Here is a 20,853-nt window from a genome sequence, read left to right as displayed (position 1 = left end):
TTCCTTCCCAACACGGTATCCTTGGTAAATTGAAAGACAATAAAACTAATTGCTAATTTAATTTTGCACCTCTACTTAACTAAATAACTTGCACATGAAATAGAAATTTGCTAGTAACTGACTTGCAAGCAACATTTAAACGATATCTTTTCCATAACATTGTATAGTATATTTGCGATCGTTTCAAACGACATGAGCACTATAAAACAACATATGTGAAGACACGAAAGATAAAATTGGTGTATGTGAACACCGCATGTGTAGACTGCCAAGCTAAGGTTTTATGATAAGAACCGTTTTGGACATTGCCGCACTATCGGTTGTCCAGTCGCCATCTTGCGCTCGCTATACAACAGGTAAGTGCAAGAACATCACTAACCGAATTGTCGATCTTGAAACATTTTTAAAAAAAATGTGCAAATTACCTTTACAGAAATAATTCTCGAGCTTTTTTTTTTTTTGTATGATAAAACGCTTCCACATGTCAACAATTCGTTTATTTAGTTCATTAAATTTGTTTCAAGACCAACTCAATTCAGCTCAATTCATCACCCCATGAAATTGACTAAAGCAATATTCAATCCTTAAATATTCTTTTGCATTGAATAACCGTTCGGAATCGATTACTAGAAAAGCAAAGTAATGAAGTAACTGTTTAAATTTCGTCCACCATATGTTCAAAAAATACACTAGAATTAACAATCCTTCATTAAAAGTTCAGTTTAGAAGTAACAATCCTTCATTAAAAGATCAGTTTAGAAGTAACAATCCTCCATTTAAAGTTCAGTTTAGAGGTAACAATCCTTCATAAAAATTTAAGTTTAGAAGTAACAATCCTCCATTTAAAGTTCAGTTTAGAAGGAACAATCCTTCATAAAAAGTTAAGTTTAGCAGTAACAATCCTTCATTAGAAGTTCAGTTTAGAAGTAACAATCCTCCATTTAAAGTTCAGTTTAGAAATAACAATCCTTCATTAGAAGTTCAGTTTAGAAATAACAATCCTTCATTAGAAGTTCAGTTTAGAAATAACAATCCTTCATTAGAAGTTCAGTTTAGAAATAACAATCCTTCATTAGAAGTTCAGTTTAGAAGTAACAATACTTCATAAAAAGTTAAGTTTAGCAGTAACAATCCTTCATTAGAAGTTCAGTTTAGAAGGAACAATCCTTCATAAAAATTTAAGTTTAGAAGTAACTATCCTTCATTAAAAGATCAGTTTAGAAGTAACAATCCTCCATTTAAAGTTCAGTTTAGAAGGAACAATCCTCCATTAAAAGTTCAGTTTAGAAATAACAATCCTTCATTGAAAGTTCAGTTTAGTGAAGGCTTAAACAATTTCAAGTTTAAAGAAATTCCACATCATTAATTTTGAAATAAAAGCTGGCAAATCTAAGCAGGCCAAGTTACATGTATCCAGATAGACCGTGCACTATATATTCATGTCTTAAAAGCGTTTTTCACTTTCAACAGTTGGCCGCCATTAGCATTAAATGGAATTGTAATTGAAGACCGCGAAACCTAAACAAACGATCGAATGCTGTAGGTGCCCCATTCACGGAATTTATGCCAGTTTTTGATATTCTGTCGAAAAAATTCCATGATGGAGTTAGCCGGTTTAAGGTCTTTCGATAAAGTGAACCCTAACGTTGGGTATGGGCTCTGCGCCCGTTTCTGCATAATTGCATTTCAAGTGATTATTTTAAGTAACGAAGTTGCTGGCTCTGCTGATGAACTTTCTATCCCAGAGGTTTTAGCTTAACCTTGTAGCTGGAATAATTATATTCTGGCACGGTGTACATAAAAGCTAGTCTAAAAATAGATCATCTGCCACGAGGTGTTATTCGTATAAGGACTGAACGACATTTTTTCAATGTTCATGCTTGTATAAACGCAAATCGGATATATATACATGTTCCATAAAGTTCGCTAAGGCTTAATATATATATGAAACCGATTTGCGTTCATAACGGCACGAACATTAAAAAATACCGTTTAAGCCTTAAATTTACATTCTGAATATTTAGTTATTATTGACCTAAACAAAGATATTTCCTTATATTTTCGATATGGAATTGTCTGTGTCGTCAGCGCAAACAAGATTCATGGAACAGAGTAACGTCATCAACATGTTTTATTCTATCTGTTGTCTCAAACTGCGTTCATAGCTGTATGGACGCAACTTCTCCTATTTATGCTTATAGAGGAACTTGCAATGGAAATGTAAATATAACGTAATAAATTGCTTTATTGGTACGTTTCCCCTTTTGAAGCATATCTTCTTTATTTGTTTCGGAACACATTTGACAAATAGTTTCATTCTTTGGACCTTGGTACCATTAATGGGTCATAAATGGACGATATGACCATATATGTTTCAAATCTTCATTTCTTTTTTCATCAACAAATTAATTAAAAAAAAAGATGTGTCCTTGCTATGTATTTTTATTGATAACCGCACCAATTGTCTGTAATTGATTAGCCACCGCTTGTATTCAATGAAATCGTAATTTTAAGGATGCGAAACCCTGAAAAACAGGCATGTGTACATGTAGACGCTGCGATAACGTTTTTGCTTGCTTCTGATAGAGATAATTTTGTTGTTGGCATTCTTTAGGTGTTTTGATAAAATGACCCCAAGCAATGAGTTCTGCGTTACTTTCTGGAGAATTACATTTTCAGTAGAAGTGATTGACGCAGCACTTCTTTGTATTAAACGCCGTGCGCTTTGTTTCGACCCAGCGTGGTAGTTTATGGAGATTTTGTTCGAGGATAATGTGTTTTAGGGAGTTGTTAATTGGGTGGGGTTGGGGGTGTCATCTGCAAACAACATCCTCGATACTCCAGAAGTTACGCTCACTTTTGCTCTCTGCGCCCCTGGAATATGTCATGGCAAAAACGAAAGCTCTGTGTGCGCCACCTTGTCGATGAAACAAGAAGGCTAGTTCGATACTTTGATATACATCAAAAGAATCTCGCGGTCGCGTAACGGTAAAAAATGACAGGCTTTGAAATCGGGCGTCTCTCCTTTGTAATCTACCAAGGACAGGTACCAGCCTAGCGTTTGGTCAGTTTTTTTTTTACCTGAGACCAATCAAACAGCTATCTTCTCGCGGCCAATTTTGCTACAACATATTCCAGGGGTGTAGAGAGCGAAAGTGAGCGTAACCGCCTAAGTATCCAGGATAGTTTAGTCACGCATATTTCACTCAGAACGCTGGTGTTGTTTTTTGTTGTATTTTTCTTGTTTACCTCATCTCTTTTGTTTTTTCCCCATAACAATCTCGAAAAGTGTGGTTTTCTTTTCAGAAATGACTGATTAATGTTATAGTCATGACTAAAAGATAAGTTTCCAGACCATAGTTAAAGTTTTTGGCAGTGTTGCGGGGATCCTTCATTTTAACCATGACATGACATCAACACACACACTCTTTTCAGGAGGAAAAGTTTAAAACCGTTTCGGAATTCCTTTCGCGTCATTAGACGGGCTGGTGACCGCCATTTGTCAGTATAGATATTTTGATTGCTTAATAGTTCATAAAAAAACCGGACTTGATTTAAGATACGGAACACATATCCGTATAATTCATATATTGCTATGTTGAGCAAGTATTTCGTGTATTTTAAAAACCGAGCTTTTGACAGATGTCGTAGTACATTACATGCAATATGATTAATAAAAATGCGCTCCAAAACAACATGAGTAAAACAACAAGAGTAAACCTCGCTATCTTGATATTTCTCAATCAGACTCACTTTAATCCAACGTATTATGTATTATGAGTTTTACATGCTTTTCTGTGTTTATTGGCAATTAAGAATGTAAAAACAAATATAATTCAAAATATGTGTCACCTTTTTTCAGAATTATGAACAATTATTAATGTTCCTGATAATAATTCTGAAAATGGTGACGTATCTATGGAGTTATTTTGCCCCGGAGATGATATGATTTGTGCTATAAATTTGCTGACCGCACATGTGTTTAGCCTCACCATGATGTGTCTAGATGTGATATCAGTAATTTAAATTGATACTTTCAGCTCTGACCATGAAGTTTTTGATAATTGGTTCTCTGCTAATCGGGCAGACGTTGGGCTTGCTGAATTTGACTCAGATCTCCTTCACCAAGCTATCGAGTTGTGAAGATAACAACGGCAATGTACAAACGGGCATGTTTCGGTACGGCGCGGCCAGAGCAGCTTTCCACGCGAGTAACAGGATGTTGTACGTCATAGGTGAGTACACGTATATCACTGACGTAATGGCAATGGCGAATGGCTATGGCGACCATAGAAAAGTACATGGGGAATATGACAATGTGTTCATGAAGGATAAGCGTTTTCTGCGTCATCGGCGACACCAGATAGGCGGATTTGAGAACAATTAATGATGTCAAGATCTCAAACAGCGAACCGGGGGAGTGACAACGAAACCACAACTTAAAATATAGTCGATATGCAAATCAGAGAAGGTCATAGCCTATTAATGAGGGCATGATGGCGACAATAAAACTTTCCATATTCTTGACAAACTTGCATCATTCGTACATATGATAAAAAGTTGCAATTAGAATGTTCTGAATGCTGGTGTTTTTCATTAAAAAAGTAATTTTCCATTATCATCAAGGTCTATAAAATAAGGATTTTTAATAAGAGCTGCATTGGAAAGTTCTGTTTTGTTGAGAGTAAAATTCACAGTTAATAAAAAAATGTGATTCATCTTTCACAGAATTTGCACGCCTAACTGGGCGATAATTCCGGCCTGTTTCGGCTTTTAGTTTGAGATTACCAGAACGGTCCTCCTCATGCATTGGTTAGTGGTGGGGTTCGATGTAAAGAAATCATCCAATGATCGCTGACTAAGTAGCTTAATAAATGTGTATCGTGTTAAGTCGTGTTTTGTTTCAAGGGCGTCCAGTGGCCAACAACAGAAAGGACGGATGTCTTCGGATCTACAATGGCTTGAGCAGCAATACGCCTACTCTCCAACTAAGCATGCAATTCGAAAACCCTCTAGACGGAGAACTACTGAGCATTGCTGTCTGTGACACCAGAGTAGCGTTGTCCTTCGCAGGGGTCAACACTGTATCCGAGGGTCACGTGCAATTGTACCATCCATTCAGTCTCGGTGACGCCACGCTAAATGAAATGACAACCGGGCGCGTGGCTGGTGAGTTACAACATACGTCACTACCGGTTTGAAGGTTCTTACTGAGCTCTGTGCCTGTATTCATGAAACCAATCCCATGTTCGAATTCAGAATCTTTGTTCAAAGCAAATTTCCTGTCCCGGTAACAAATTAGTAACAATGTAATGATATCATTCTGTCAATGATTTGGATTGACTTAAAAGTCGAATACCATTTTTAGTGTCTAGAGTTGACTCTTTGATCGTGTCAAATGATTTAGGCAAGTTATAAGAAAGTATGTTTGAGCACATATTCCATCGTTGGACATCGCAATGGTTTCATGAATACGAACCATGGTATCGGTAAAACGAAACTGTTAAGAATGTTTTTATCTTAATCGGTCTTACATTTTATATTTTCTCTCCAGTGATCTAGATCTAAATTTGTTGCAATTCATCAAATGTTTTAAGTCAAACGGCGATTTTTCATCATAAAGTCATAATTATTTGAATATTTCTATAAACGTTTGAGGAAATATAGCCCCAATGAAGATATGTTACTGAAAATTTATAAAAGATTCAAAATATTTAAGACTGTCCAGTTAAATATCACCTATATTTTGCAAATGATGCAGAACTATTCATTATTAGCTCACCTGCTCGAATGGCTAGTGAGCTTATGCCGTGGCGCAGCGTCCGTCGTTTATCGTCGTCGTAGTCCGTCGTCCGTCGTCAACTTTTTCTTTAAAACCTATCTCCTCCTCTCAAATTTAGTCTGAAGCATCAGCAGGGATGGGCGATCATTTCTTAAATAAATAAGGTTGGTTTGACCTCTGAGGCCAGGGGGGCGGAGCCCTGAAGGGGAACTTAGCTACATTTGCTTTAAAACGCATCTCCTCCTAAACACCAGAGAGGATTTCAACCTAATTTAGTGTGAAGCATAAGTAGGGATGGGCGATCATTTCTGAAATAAATAAGGTTGGTTTGACCTCTGAGGCCAGGAGGGCGGAGCCCTGAAGGGGAACTTAGCTACATTTGCTTTAAAAAGCATCTTCTCCTAAACGCCAGAGAGGATTTCAACCTAATTTAGTGTGAAGCATAAGTAGGAATGGGCGATCATTTCTGAAATAAATAAGGTTGGTTTAACCTCGCGGGGCCCTGAAGGGGAACTTAGCTATATTTGCTTTAAAACGCATCTCCTCCTAAATGCCAGAGAAGATTTCAACCAAATTTGCTCTGAAACTTTATTAGGGGAGGGCAATCATTTCCTAAATAAATGAGTTTGGTTTGACCTCTGAGGCCAGGGGGGCGGGGCCCTGAAGGGGAACTTAGCTATATTTGCTTTAAAACGCATCTCCTCCTAAACACCAGAGAGGATTAACCAAATTTAGTCTGAAGCATAAGTAGGGATGGGCGATCATTTCTTAAATAAATAAGGTTGGTTTGACCTCTGAGGCCAATTACACCCTGTAACATGACATATTACTTATTTCAAAATCTGTTAACATGGCAACTCAATGGAGGCCCCTGATTAGTTGAAAGATCTTGTCTGGATCTGAGGAAATTTCATAAAAAGATGTACTCATGCATTCAGTTGTAATGACTTTAATATAAAACCAGGTGAGCGATACAGGTCCAATGGACCTCTTGTTTTCACAACTACGTTAGCATGAGTGTAAGTATCGAAGCGTTTTACCACACGAGTGAAATATCAATGATACTCAACGGAAAACTTATAGATAATTTCTTTTAAGACATTTTTAGCCAATGAAAATGAAGAAAATGGCACTTGACTAAGAGAGAAAGAACTTTTGAAACGTCCAAATATCTTAACATTGTCAGTTTTTCCCACAGTCTATTGATACCGGACATTTCTTTTACGTTACAATAAAAACAAACACCTCACGCTTCAAACTTTCTGCTACTTTTTAAGGTAAAGGGTACCACTGCATACGTTTTAGCCGCGAATAAGAGATCCACTCATAGTATTTTTGACTTAGAGTACTCTCCCTTCTATATGGAAGATTAAGCAGCCAAATAGTTTTTTTTCTGGATTTAAGTCTCTATCTATGACAATTTTTTTCATAACTTAGACGCCTTAAATTGGACACTTGTTTGACGCATTACTTATATAAATCCTGCATGGCAACACTAGTAAAGTATATAGACTTTGTAATGTGGAGGTTGGCAGATTCCCGTGGTTTAAAAAAACAAATAGGTCAACGCTGCAGTCAAGTGCATCGTATAAATCGGATGAATCCCTGGTAATTATCAAATTGTGAGATATGTGAAGCAGATGTCAATTCTTAAAATGTTCTAGTCTGAACGACACTTCTCAACATTACTTAATCTACCAATATCAATCACAGTCTATGTCTTACCCTTTAACTTTTCCTGTGTAGAGAAACAGTTATTAGAATACGATAATAATAGAATGCACTTATAAAAAACCGTATTCAATATTATTGCCACCAACATTAGAACTCTGTCGATTATCTTTTTAAAGATATTTCTTGTTTCGTTTGCAAACAGTCGGCCCTTATCCCAAACACATGGCTTTCACTAGTGATTGTGAAAAGCTAGTGGTGGCGAACGAGGGTATTCCGGGTGTAATTAACGACGTTCTAGTGGATCCGGATGGTGAGGTTTCCATCGTTACTCGTGACGTAGGCGGATTAACCACCGCAAAGGAGATCCCATTCACAATCGTAAACGGGTCAGTTTTCTTTAGGTTCTCGGAGCATCTATCTTGTTTATTTTCAACGTTTGACAGCGGGAAGGTAAAGCAATTAAGATGTCATTTAGCACAAAACAATATATATACTTAGACGATCTTACATAATGTGTCTATGTCATATTGAATCGATTAAAGACACGAATGTAAGATTCTATTAACATCATAACATTCATAATTTGCAAAAAAACACCTTGTATTATCAGCTGACTATGTATATGTCAAAACCAAAGTACTCCGATCATAGGATTGTCGTTCTGTGCATTGCAAAGTAGTTTCAGATTTCAAAAAAAAATATGTAACAGTTTTGAATGCAATGAAGATTATAATGACAAAATAAACATTTCAAATTCATTTAAAAGCAAATCATCGGAAACATATGATAATAATAATACACAACATTTGATATAGCGCCCTATCTAGCTAGATTAAACCACTCTAAAGCGCTTTACAGTACATATAGATATACAATTTTATACAGTCAATACAATTAGCATATATATTAATCCAAACAATTTGAGGAATTCGCAGGAGCTGCCTTATTAGGCGCTAACTACTAGTCCTATGCCACCTGGCTAATATCTCCCTATGTGTGTATGCCTGCGTGTGTACTGGAGATGTATATGTTTGTGGAATACGAATTACTAAAATTTGGTATATGGGGCAAGGACGGGGTCAAACAGTGTAGACGATATGAGGCTGTCGACATTTCGGTGCCATATGGCAACCTCATATTGTCAACACCAATATATATGTATGTATGTTTCATATGCATTGCTTTTCTTTAAGGGATACGTTTTTATTTGCGATGTGACTTGAAAAAGATATAGTTCATACAATGTTATCTATATATATGACAATACAATTCGTTATACTATGTTTTAACATATATGTGTGTGTTCTGTCATGCAATGCAATGGAATTCTTATACATATTAACGTTTACAAAGAAATATTGTTTTTTTTTATTCTTATTTTGAAATTGACAATGCCTCCTTTGATATTTTCTTAACTTAGAGCCAACACCAACACTTACATAAACAGGGGCGTGCGATACGTATACCAAGGCGAACAAGGCTTTCCAAATACTTTCTCTAACGACTTGGAGCCAGAGTTTGTAGCCATAAGTTCGGACGACAGTAAAGCGTTTGTGGTGCTCCAGGTAAGAAAAGAGCATGGGCTTGTTCGTTTATGCGGAGCAAACGGTTTGTCTGTTTTCAAATGTAACATTTTTGGCTATAAATCCTGGCGGACCTGCAAATGTTTGTGCATGCCTTGCAAGGCTTTGTCAAGGCTCATCTAAAAGCAGCATCAGATTACAAGGTCCAACCAAATTTCACAAACGAACATCTCTTGTCTAACCGTACCAACCGTTTGGAACGCGATACATGAAAGCGGCCAAGGTCGACGTCTACAAAATTTAAGGATCCCCGTACTACAGCCAAAAACGGTAACTAAGTTGAAAACTAGTTATTTATCAAGCACGACTAAATCTTTGACGATTTTTTTTCTGGAAAGAAAACCACACCTTGCGGAACAACCGTGATCCGAGTGGAAAAAAATACCCGAGCTTAACAGGGACTCGAACACTGGACTTGAGCTCGTTATATATGGTGGCTTATTTATGACATTTCTGCTTTTCTCCTTGTCTCCCGCGAAAAGACGCCAAGCAAAAAACGAAATGACAGAAAAACGCAAAACCGTCAATGCTATTTCTTTGTGTGCTATGATGTTTTCTGTATCATTGTGTTTATAAGTAAGCCTTGTCGTGACTACCCCAGTCCTCGCTTCGAGGTAGTTGCATTAAACCTAGTTTACAAGAGGCTAACACTTTCGGATTGGTTGGTTGTTTGGGTTTAACGTCCAATCAACAGCTAAGGACATTAAAGACGTAAACATTTTCGGAACGTCTCTGGTCTTATTCTCCTGGTACTTGTGTAAGGATATACATGTAAATACTTCCTGTTTTCATATTTTGCCCATGTTGCATCAATCGTGAGTTTGATTGATGGTTTGATTGGATCTTCGTATACTTATCTTTGAATCCGTTAAGTTCTGCATGACTGAACCTTAAGTTCTAAATCCTGCTTTGAATCTTACAAAATAGCAGTTTGTTATATGTGGTATCGATATTTCTTTATACTTCACAGGAGAACAACGCCATGGCAGTAATCGACCTAGAAACGAACGATGGAGCGTTGGTGGACATATACTCCTTTGGAGAGAGAGATTGGCGAAATTTCCAACTGGATGCATCGGACACGGACAAGGGTAAACATACCTATTCAAATAAGTTTTGACTCCTTGATTGGAGATTTACTGGCTGGTGTTGTGATACTGTTTAACAGTTCTTTTAAGCGAATATTGCTGGTGTTATCATGTCATTATTGACAGAATTGGCATAGTTTCTTCCTGATAAAAGTTTATTATGCTCAAGTACTACATATGGAAATATAAGATAGCTGGGAAAAATAACTAACTTATTTATGATAAATAAGACATCATAAATAAGGCCAATGTGACCTACTTTTCAAAGGTTGAGTACTTTATTGAAAATAGCCATCGGCTCCAAAAATCAATTCAAAGCTGTTGTTTGAACAAATGAAGTCACTTTGACCTATTTTTTCAAAATTTGACTTATATTGTTAAATTGCGTCATCTGGCGCAAAAAATTACGCAAAACTGTTGTTTGAATTTTGAATCTCACAGATATATAGTGTAAGCAACATTAATGCAAACAGCATTGTTAATGGTGTATTTATTTTACTGTTAATTATGCCAGTATTTCGTTGTTTTTAATGCAAATATTCAGACATTTCAAAACGTAACGAAACGATGTTTAAGCAGAAAGTTTAAACTATGAAAAGTATTGCATAATTCGCTGACTTTCTGGGAAAAAATCCGCTTGCTTCAATTTTGTTTTTCGGAGTTGGGAATCAGGGAGACTTTTGGTGTCATTTAGCTGTTCATTTACATTCTAGCGGCCAATCACGGATTCTACGACCTGTACAGTTTCCCCCAGCCACGGGTCATGTTGGCTACCCAGCTGAACGGTCAAGATTTTGTCATCACCGCCAACACCGGAGCCCGTAAATCATTCAACCACGGCACAGCGGGCAGTTTCACCGAGGGCACGAGGCTGAGCACATTATGGAGAGGTTCGTATGAAAGAAGGCTAATGAAATATTTGCCGTCGTTTTAAATGGACATTTTGAAGGATATGAGCTAAGACTTATCTTTAAGGTCTATATATTTGTATTGGTTGTTCATTCCAAGTAACTTATTCCAATATGGAAAAATAGCATTCTGATTCTTTCTCCTCTGATTGTTCTTTTCTTCTTTCGTTCCTTCTTTTGGTTTGTTTGTTTTTTACGTCCTCTTAACAGCAAGGGTCATTTAAGGACGTGCCAGGTTTTGGTGGAGGAAGAAAGCCGGAGTTCCCGGAGAAAAACCACCGACCTACGGCCAGTACCTGGCGACTGCCCCACGTATGCCTCGAACCTGTGACCCAGTGGTGGAGGGCTAGTGGTAGCAGAAAGACAGACGCCTTGATTATTTGGCCACTGCGACCCATTCTTTCGTTCCTTCACTTTTTCGTTCGTTTGCATGTTCGTTTGTTTGCACAATCGTTTGTTTGTTCGCTCCTTTGTTCGTGCGTTCTTTCCAACAAACCGACCGATAGACCGATTTTCCTTCCTTTAATGCGCCCAAAGAGAATGGTATGGTACTAACCTGTGGAAGGGAAGTGTGCTACAGTATCCTACTGAAATGACAACAGTCAATAAGAAATCCTACTACAAAGAAAATGCGATATAAGTGACAACAGATTAATATTTGGGATTTTCGGATGCACCATTTAGATGGTGGGAAAACATCGGGTTCAGCATGATCCGTGTTCTGGTGGCCTTATAGATTAATATATTAAAGTTTCGTTGAACACTTTGTTTCTTTTTCTATTTTGTTATATTTTGTTTTTTAGTATTTCGTTTATTTCCAGACAATGATATCAACAGATTGATGTTTTCTAATGAGATGGCTGCTGCTATCCAAGACAACAATAAGATAGGTAAGCCCACAAGACGTAATCATTCCAGATGCTATCACTCTGCCTCAATAACCGAAGACTTTTCTATGAGAATGTGTGAGTTTATGCGTGTTAAATTTCGTGTTCGGCAACATGTGTACGAGTTTTGGACGAGTTGTGACTAATGGTCTATGAGTAATGTACGACTAATGTTGATGTTTAGCGACCTGGGTATAAAAATTGTCAGTTGGCGCTCAAAGGTGCAACATGGCCCACGTAACCATTTCACATACAATTTAGAGTTTTTTTCAGTAAGATTAGTTCGCTCCACGTAACCACTTCATATACTGTTTAAAACTATTTCCAGTTAAATTAGTTTACTCCACGTAACCATTTCACATACTATTTAGAGCTTTTTCCAGTAAGATTAGTTCGCTTCACGTTACCACTTCATATACTATTTAAAACTATTTCCAGTTAAATTAGTTCACTCCACGTAACCATTTCACATACTATTTAGAGCTATTTTCAGTTGTTAGATTTGTTTGTCTACTTAACCATTCCTGATATTATTCCGAAGTATTCACTCCATTTAACTATTCCCAAAACGATTCAGAGCAATGTTCCTTCAGTTAGATTAGTTCACTTCATGTAACCATTTCTCATACAGTACTTGTGATGAAGAATGGTTGTTTATGCTTGTTATGTACTGGTAAATATTGCACTGAATGTTGATATAAGGATTTGATCCTGTTGTGTTTAGGTTTATGGGGTATAAACCGCAATGGTCTTGTGAACATTTTCATATTCGCAGTTCATTTGATTTTTGTCAATACCCATTGAGGTGTATACCCCCATAAACTTCAACAGGCAATATTACTTAAATAACGTGCATTTTAGGGAGGCTGTATGCTAGTGAAAATGACGGCAAGGGTAATACTGGCCTCATCGAGAAGCTCTACTTCTACGGCACACGTGATCTGGGTATGTTCATCGTGAACTCTACTGGGATAGTACGACAGTTCACCACTGGAGATGAGATGGAGAGAAGCGCAGTCCAGTATTACGGCCCCGTGTTCAACGGTGACACCACAAATGGCAACCTACAGCCCATCGCCGAGATGGACACCCGTTCGGATGACATGGTATGTCACCTAAATTTTACATGCCTTGGTTTTGTATCCCTTTGATATACTTTTGCTATCACTTTACTCTTTTTATTTTTCTGATTTATTGTACAAAATACTGTTTTTATTATCAATGTTGTGTTCAGCACATTTCCAAATCTGAAATATATAACATCTCTTTTCAACCTCAAAAGTCAACATTTCATCCACCCCTCAATCCAACCCCTCCATCCAACCCCTTCATTTACCCCTACATCAAACCCCTTCATCCTACCTTTATATCAAACCCCTTCATCCGACCCTTATATCCTACCCCGTCGTCTAATCCTTACATCCAACCCCTTCATCCTACCTCTTCATCCTACCCTTATATCCTACCCCGTCATCTAATCCTTATATCTAACCCCTTCATCCCACCCCTTCATCCGACCTTTATATCCAACCCCTTTATCTAATCCTTATATGCAACCTCTTCATCCAACCCCTATATCCCACCTCTTCATCCTAGACTTAAATCCAACCCCTTCATCCGACCCGTATATCCAACCCCTTCATCCTACCCTTATATCCTACCTCTTCATCTTATCCTTATATCCAACCCCTTCATCCGACCCGTATATCCAACCCCTTCATCCTACCCTTACATCCTACCTCTTCATCTAATCCTTATATCCAACCCCTTCATCCTACCCTTAAATCCTACCCCTTCATATAATCCTTATATCCAACCCCTTCATCCAACCCCTTCATCCAACCCCTTCATCCAACCCCTTAAATCCTACCCCTTCATATAATCCTTATATCCAACCCCTTCATCCAACCCCTTCATCCTACCCTTAAATCCTACCTCTTCATCTAATCCTTAAATCTAACCTCTTCATCTAATCCCTACATCCAACCTCTTCATACTACCCTTATAAGCAACACCTTCATTCTACTCTAAAATTTAACCCCTTCATCCAACCCTTTTATGACATACCTATGTAATCTTACAATAGTAATACACCAATTTTCTGTTGATGTTTTCTGTCGGTGTGCTACAAGATGTTGTATCACCATACTAGCCGGAACTACTTTTAGGGGAATTCCCTTTTTCTATCTCGACTAGTCTGATCAACACTTATGGGTGATTTTGCCTATTTATAAAATCTTTGTATTGATCTCTACCAAATACGGAAGGTATGTAATAAAAGCAAGACCACACACTTGTGTTTTTCTAACGAACCAGAAAGCCCTCATTTATTGCGCGGACGTATATATTCGTCCGCGCAATAAACTTGTGCTTTCTGATTCGTTAGCAAAACACAAGTGTGTGGTCTTGCATATATATCCAACCCTTTACCCTACCCGTAAATCCAACGTCTTCATTAGTCTCTTAATCCAACTTATTCATCTACCCCTGCATCCAACCCCTTTATCCACCCCTACATCCAATCCCTTTGTCCACCCCTACCTCCAACCCCTTTGTCCACCCCTACATCCAACCCCTTTGTCCACCCCTACATCCAACCCATTTGTCCACCCCTACGTCCACCCCTACATCCAACCCCTTTGTCCAACCCTACATCCAACCCCTTTGTCCACCCCTACATTCAACCCCTTTGTCCACCCCTACATCCAACCCCATTGTCCAACGCTGCATCAACTCCTTTATCAAAAAACACTTCACCTACAGTTGTACCCCTTCATTAATTCCATACATCAAACCCCCTCATCCGTACGGAATTACAATCCCTTCATCCACTCATACATGTAACACCTGCGTCTACCCCGAATCGCAAACATTTGTCTACTTTTTAGCTAGCAAATTCATCTATATTTTACCGGTGGCATCCGGGTATAACTATATAGAATTAAGAAAATTTAAAAAAGAACTCATGGAAGAAATGAAATAAAAATAACGTAAACTTACTAGAAAAGGACGTGTGAATTTGGGATCTTGTAACTTAAAGAAAGATTGACCCGGTCCTTGTATATGTATAATCAATATATAATTCGACATAGCTGACTATTTTAGAATGCAATCAACGTGAGTCAGACAGTCAGGAAACCCTTAGACCACTTCCACCTCCTATCCAAACCGATCCCTATACAACCTACTCTCCAGCCCCTTCTACGGCCCCTTTCGCTTAACAGCAATGATCTCTTTCATTTGTATCTGGTACATGTACTATTATGAATTCTGTAACCTTTTACAAAGAGAGAGCGCACCTGTTTGTTTGTTTGTTTATATTATTATTATTATTTTTTATTTTTTTTTAATTTGATTTAATAATAACTTTGATTTGTATGTCAACTTCAGTTTATACTACTTGTAAAAACAGGTTCCTGCACCCATATCTTTACTGCAATGAGAGACGAACACTATATGCTTGCTTTACTACGCCTTGCCATGATAAAATACGCACTCCCTGTATAATTTCTTAACAATACGTTTGCATTATATTATGAAATAAATATTAACAAATCAATTAACAAAATGAGTTCTGAATCATTGCCGACACACACATTCTTTCCCTTGCTACCAATTTTCTACTATATCTTGCTTGCTGCATTTGTTCTGGGTTATCATCTTTTCGTCTAAAATTGAATATGACAGTTGAACGGGGAATTATATCAATAATTAAACTGGAGTGCTAAGTCGGAATAATGATAGCAATATACATATTTAAGTAGCCAACACACATGACATCACTCCTGATGCTTGCAGTGGATGTTATTCTGTATCATTACAAGGGTCCTGAGCCGAGAGCCTTAGCTGGCGGCCTATTTGGCAACTCCGATTTCCCGTTCGTAATCGCCGGCACCCGGAATGGCATTTTATATACATACACCTTGCGGACCGGAAATCCTGCATTAGAGAGTTTGTACCGAGCTGGGAATATGGAAGGCACTTGGAACAGTCTGTACATTAACGACCAAACGGGCGATAACGTAATCAACGACATGGGGTACGTCATCGTAACCATAGCTATATAAAAAGTGACTCAAGTCACGCATACAGCAAATCATATATGTCACAAGCAATGCACAACACATACGTCACACACATCAAAAACGTCACACAGAACACATACGTCATACACATCACATACTTCATACAAACCACATATGTCATAAACAAAACATGCGTAACACACAACAAATACGTCACACACAACACAAACACCGCAAAAACAAATACTTCAAACTTAAAACATACATCACACATAACACATACGTCATACAACTACAAACGTCCCACACATGAAATACGTCACACATAACACTAAGAAAATTCTGATCTCTGTGGAGTATAAGATATTGAACACTCAAGGGAAATGTATCACAAACGTCACACATTACACATAATGAAACGCAACACAACAAATAACACATCCACCACACACAGCACAAACGTCAGTTAATATAACGAACACACGATCCATATATTACAAAGTCACAAATTGCATACGTCACACACAGCCAAAACGTCACTACAAACCCAAATTGTAAACATAGCCAAATTTGTGTTAACGGCCTCTCGTTCATGTGACTACACGCGAAACACATGATCCTTCTAAAGATTCACACTCTTTGAGACATGCATAACACATTCCTTCATTTAAGAATGATATGAAAATAGCATTATAATGTCTGATTTTTTTGTTGCAGAACTATCGAGAAAAATATCCTGACAACCAACCCTTTTATCTACGTCGTATCAGAGGCATCCGGGTCATTTTCTATCTATGAAGTTAAGGAAGTTTAAAAAGGACATCGGCATCATTTCAAATAAAAACTGTGAAATTGTGCGAAAATGACAAGTGTAAATTAAAGATGTTTTAAAAAGAATTTCTCTGTCTCCCTCTCTCTGTCTGTCTCTGTCTGTCTGTCTATGTCTGTCTGTCTGTCTGTCTGTCTGTCTGTCTCTGTCTGTCTCTGTCTCTGACTGTCTGTCTCTGTCTCTGTCTGTCTATGTCTGTCGCTGTCTGTCTGTCTGTCTCTGTCTGTCTCTGTCTGTCTCTCTTAATATATTTAAAGGAGGACAACATTGATTTAAAGGAGGACAAGAGTGACACCAGAATAATAATCCCATTCCTTGTCATTACTTTAATGCATTTTTTCCCTAAACGTATATGGGCAAGGAGGTCATTCCAACAGTGTAGAAATGTGACTATTATCCAAGATGGTCGCAGGGAGAGGATGTGCCTCACTGGTGCTCCTGGTTTTATTGGTTTTTATGATGTTTAAAGGTGGACGTTTTAACTATAAATTGGAAGAGAAGATACTGATGTTACCAGGAAACAACTTCCCTATTCTAAACAAGGAAATTAAGTGTTTTGGTGCAGATATAGTTGTATCTGTTTTTCTGAATAGAATAAAAACTTTTAAAAAGAACCAACACCAGAGGAATGTGAGCGCTGTTCGGTTTCTATTCATTTTGAACGTAAAGGTTATTGCATGGTTTTCGAGTAACAAGGGATTTATTACACCCGAGCGAAGCGAGGGTGTAATAAGTCCCGAGTGACGAGAAATCATGCAATAACTGGCTTACTGCATGCTTCCCAACTCGAACAAAACAGAAAAGTTGAGTAAAATATGTTCACCTGGACAATCTTTTTACCTACCCTACACTGCAGATAATTTACTTACTGCATACTTCCCACCTCTCACAATGGAAAACTGTGGGCAATAAATCATTTGCTACCACAGTCCACTGCACACAAAATCCCCTTTCGTGGCCAATCATGATTACATGACCATGAAAGGGGGTGTGTCCAGTGGAATGTGGTCACAAATGCTGTCAGAAAGGGGAGACAATAAATAAGTAAGTGATGATGAAGTCAATACAGTGGAAAGTATAAACTTAGTTGACACATTTAAAAAAAGGGGGAAAAAATGGTAATTTCATGATTGAAAAAGATTATTTTTTTACCGAGTTGGAAGCGTTATTGATTTCCTTATCACGTGTGAGGATATCATTTCCTGGAAAAGTTTATAATCTTTAGGAGCTGTTTCTTTATACAAATTTGCACATTCAAAAATACTATTCATTGAAAGAACTAGAATTCCTTAGGGATTGATAAACCCTTACATTGTATGTATGAAAATGGTTTCACTATCCTTTACCTTTGCCACATCTTGAAAATTAAACTGAAAATGTAGTCAGAAATTCATCATTGTTACCCGTATTTTGTTCTAATTGTTGAACAGACACTCTTTACCTTCCCTGACACTGGAGCTGGATAGTAGGTAATCCAAAAACACTTGTATCCATTATGAAGGATACACTCAGACTGGGCTATTGAGAATAACGACAAAATTACCCGGTTCTGATTAGTACTCACTAACAGGTAAATGTAAATTATCTGCAGTGAAGGGTAGGTAATGAGATTGTCCAGGTGAACAATTTTTACTAAATTTTTCTGTTTTGTTCGAGTTGGGAAGCATGCAGTAAGCCAGTTATTGCATGATTTCTCGCTCGGGACTTATTACACCCTCGCTTCGCTCGGGTGTAATAAATCCCTTGTTACTCGAAATCCATGAAATAACCTTTACATGTACCTGTGTGAGTGAGTACTAATCATAACCAGGTAAGATTATCAAAACCCAGTCTGAGTGTATCCTTCATAATGGATACAAGTGTTTCTGGATTACTATCCAGGTCCAGTGTCAGGGAAGGTAAGGGGTGTCTGTTCAAAATACGGGAAACAATGTTGAATTTCTGACTACATTTTCAGTTTAATTTTCAAGATGTGGCAAAGGAACATGATATTGAAACCATTTTCATAATACAATGTAAGGGTTTATCAATCCCTAAGGAATTCCAGTTCTTTCGATGAATGGTATATTTGAATGTGCAATTTTGTATAAAGGAACAGCTACATAAGATTATAAACTTTTCCAGAAAATGCTTATCCTCTCACGTGATAAGGAAATCAATATCCATTATGACGGATGCGCTCACACTTATAGAGAATAAAGACAAACTTACCTGGTTCTGATTAGTACTCACTCACACAGGTACATGTAAATTATCTGCAGTGTAGGGTAGGTAGAAAGATTGTCCAGGTGAATATTTTTTACTCAATTTTTCTGTTTTGTTCGAGTTGGGAAGCATGCAGTAAGCCAGTTATTGCATGATTTCTCGTCACTCGGGACTTATTACACCCTCGCTTCGCCCGGGGGTAATAAATCCCTTGTTACTCGAAAACCATGCAATAACCTTTACTTAACTGTCCGGCAGTCTTTCACTCTGCATGTCTGAGTACATGTCAGTCAACTCCGGACAATTTATAATGGATTTGTGATGGATGCGTTTAACATTTTGCTACTTTTTATGACTTTTATCAATCTACTGACAGATTTATTTAAAACCTTCCAAAAGGCCCGAGTTTGAATGTGAGAGGCCTACTATTTAAGCTTGATCAGATCAAAATACTTTTGAGGAACCATGCATTTGATGTGTTTTCTGTGTCTGAAAGTCATCTGGACAATACAATTGATGATGCTGAAATATCTGTTCCCGGATACAATGTTTTCCGGAAAGACCGTAACGGGCGTGGTGGTGGGGTGTCCACTTACGTCCGAGAAAACCTTACTGCTTGTGAAGTGACCGTTTCCCAAGACATGGATTTGGAACTAGTTTCTATAAAGATCCAACAGACAAATACATCTGCTCTAATGTGTGTAACGGTATACAGACCACCTAGTGAACATATTGAATGGTTTGACCGTTTTGACACAGTTGTAGAGAGGATCACCACAGACTATGACAATGTAATAGTAATGGGAGATTTCAACATTGACGAGTTTAAGTCTCCAAGACTCAGTAATATCATGATGCTGTACAATCTACATCAACAAATTACAACAGCAACCCGTGAAACCAAGGACTCCAGTACTTTAATTGATCATATCTATACTTCAGACTATTTCCAGTGTGTTCAGTCTGGAACAATTCCACTAGGATGCAGTGATCATCACATGATATATACCATTCGGCGGTCGAAAGGACATGTTCAAAATTCTCATGTAACTATCAAATACAGAAAGTTTAAAGGTGTTGACCAAGAGAGGCTTGTATCTGACATGGATCAAGCTCCATGAAGTAGTATTGAAGTATTTGATGACATTGATGATGTCTGGTCTACATTTAAGGAACTGTTCTTTAGTGTTATAGACAGACACGCACCTTTGACTGAGAAGCGTATTAAGGCACATGCCGAACACTGGATTAATGACAGTATTTTAAATGAAATGTACAATCGCGATTATTTACACAACAAGGCCAGGAAGTGTAAATCAGAAAAGGATTGGGCTAATTATAGAGCATGTAGAAATCGTGTACTATCAAAAATTAGACAAGCTAAAGCTGATTATTTAGAGGAAGCTATTTCACATAATTCTAACAAACCCAAAGATGTATGGGAAAAGATTAAAGAATGTTTACCCTCTAAAAAAACCCTGATATGAATGTCAAACTTAATATTGATGGCAAAACTGTCTCCGATATATTGGAAGTTGCAAATATCTTTAATATTTTTTTCTGTAGTATTGGTGCTTAAATAGGCAATGAGTTTGACGACAGTTTACCCCCTGTAGAAAATTGTATTACTGACAAACCGTATGAAATACCAACCATTAGTTCAGATTTTGTATCTAAACAGATAAAAAAATATGTCTGTTGACAAAGCAACCGGTGTAGACGGTATATCTGTAAAGCTATTCAAATGTGCCGGTGACTCTATTGTACAACCATTGACATTTTTGTTTAACACAATATTAAAAACTGGTAAGTTTCCAACAGAATGGAAAAGGGCAAAGGTCACACCCATATTTAAAGCAGGTGACCCTGGTT

The 20,853-nt window shown here is 37.6% G+C and overlaps 1 protein-coding gene across 1 annotated transcript; it reads left to right on the top strand.

The window, feature by feature from the left end:
* The first annotated feature begins 249 nt into the window (after positions 1-249).
* LOC110460168 (mesenchyme-specific cell surface glycoprotein-like) lies at positions 250-16,844 on the top strand. The gene is made up of 11 exons (XM_021512923.1): positions 250-356; positions 4,041-4,235; positions 4,909-5,169; positions 7,659-7,842; positions 8,877-9,021; positions 10,010-10,130; positions 10,841-11,017; positions 11,857-11,925; positions 12,784-13,028; positions 15,747-15,961; positions 16,665-16,844. The coding sequence occupies exons 1-11, from the start codon at positions 284-286 to the stop codon at positions 16,759-16,761; spliced, it is 1,782 nt and encodes a 593-aa protein (XP_021368598.1). The 5' UTR covers positions 250-283; the 3' UTR covers positions 16,762-16,844.
* Positions 16,845-20,853: the final 4,009 nt, after the last annotated feature.

The sequence above is a fragment of the Mizuhopecten yessoensis genome, unplaced genomic scaffold (assembly GCF_002113885.1).
Source record: "Mizuhopecten yessoensis strain PY_sf001 unplaced genomic scaffold, ASM211388v2 scaffold10331, whole genome shotgun sequence".
NCBI classification, from domain to species: Eukaryota; Metazoa; Mollusca; class Bivalvia; order Pectinida; family Pectinidae; genus Mizuhopecten; species Mizuhopecten yessoensis.
Note: the sequence above shows the minus strand (reverse complement) of the source record. Positions and strands in the feature narration are given on the sequence as shown.

What these genes read in the sequence shown, in the direction of transcription:
- LOC110460168 (XM_021512923.1), top strand. Translation starts at nt 284, where the DNA reads ATGATAAGAACCGTTTTGGACATTGCCGCACTATCGGTTGTCCAGTCG. An exon ending in TGCATCGGACACGGACAAGG is followed by an intron (nt 10,131 to 10,840) that starts GTAAACATACCT and finishes TTTACATTCTAG; the next exon opens with CGGCCAATCACGGATTCTAC. An exon ending in ACACCCGTTCGGATGACATG is followed by an intron (nt 13,029 to 15,746) that starts GTATGTCACCTA and finishes TATCATTACAAG; the next exon opens with GGTCCTGAGCCGAGAGCCTT.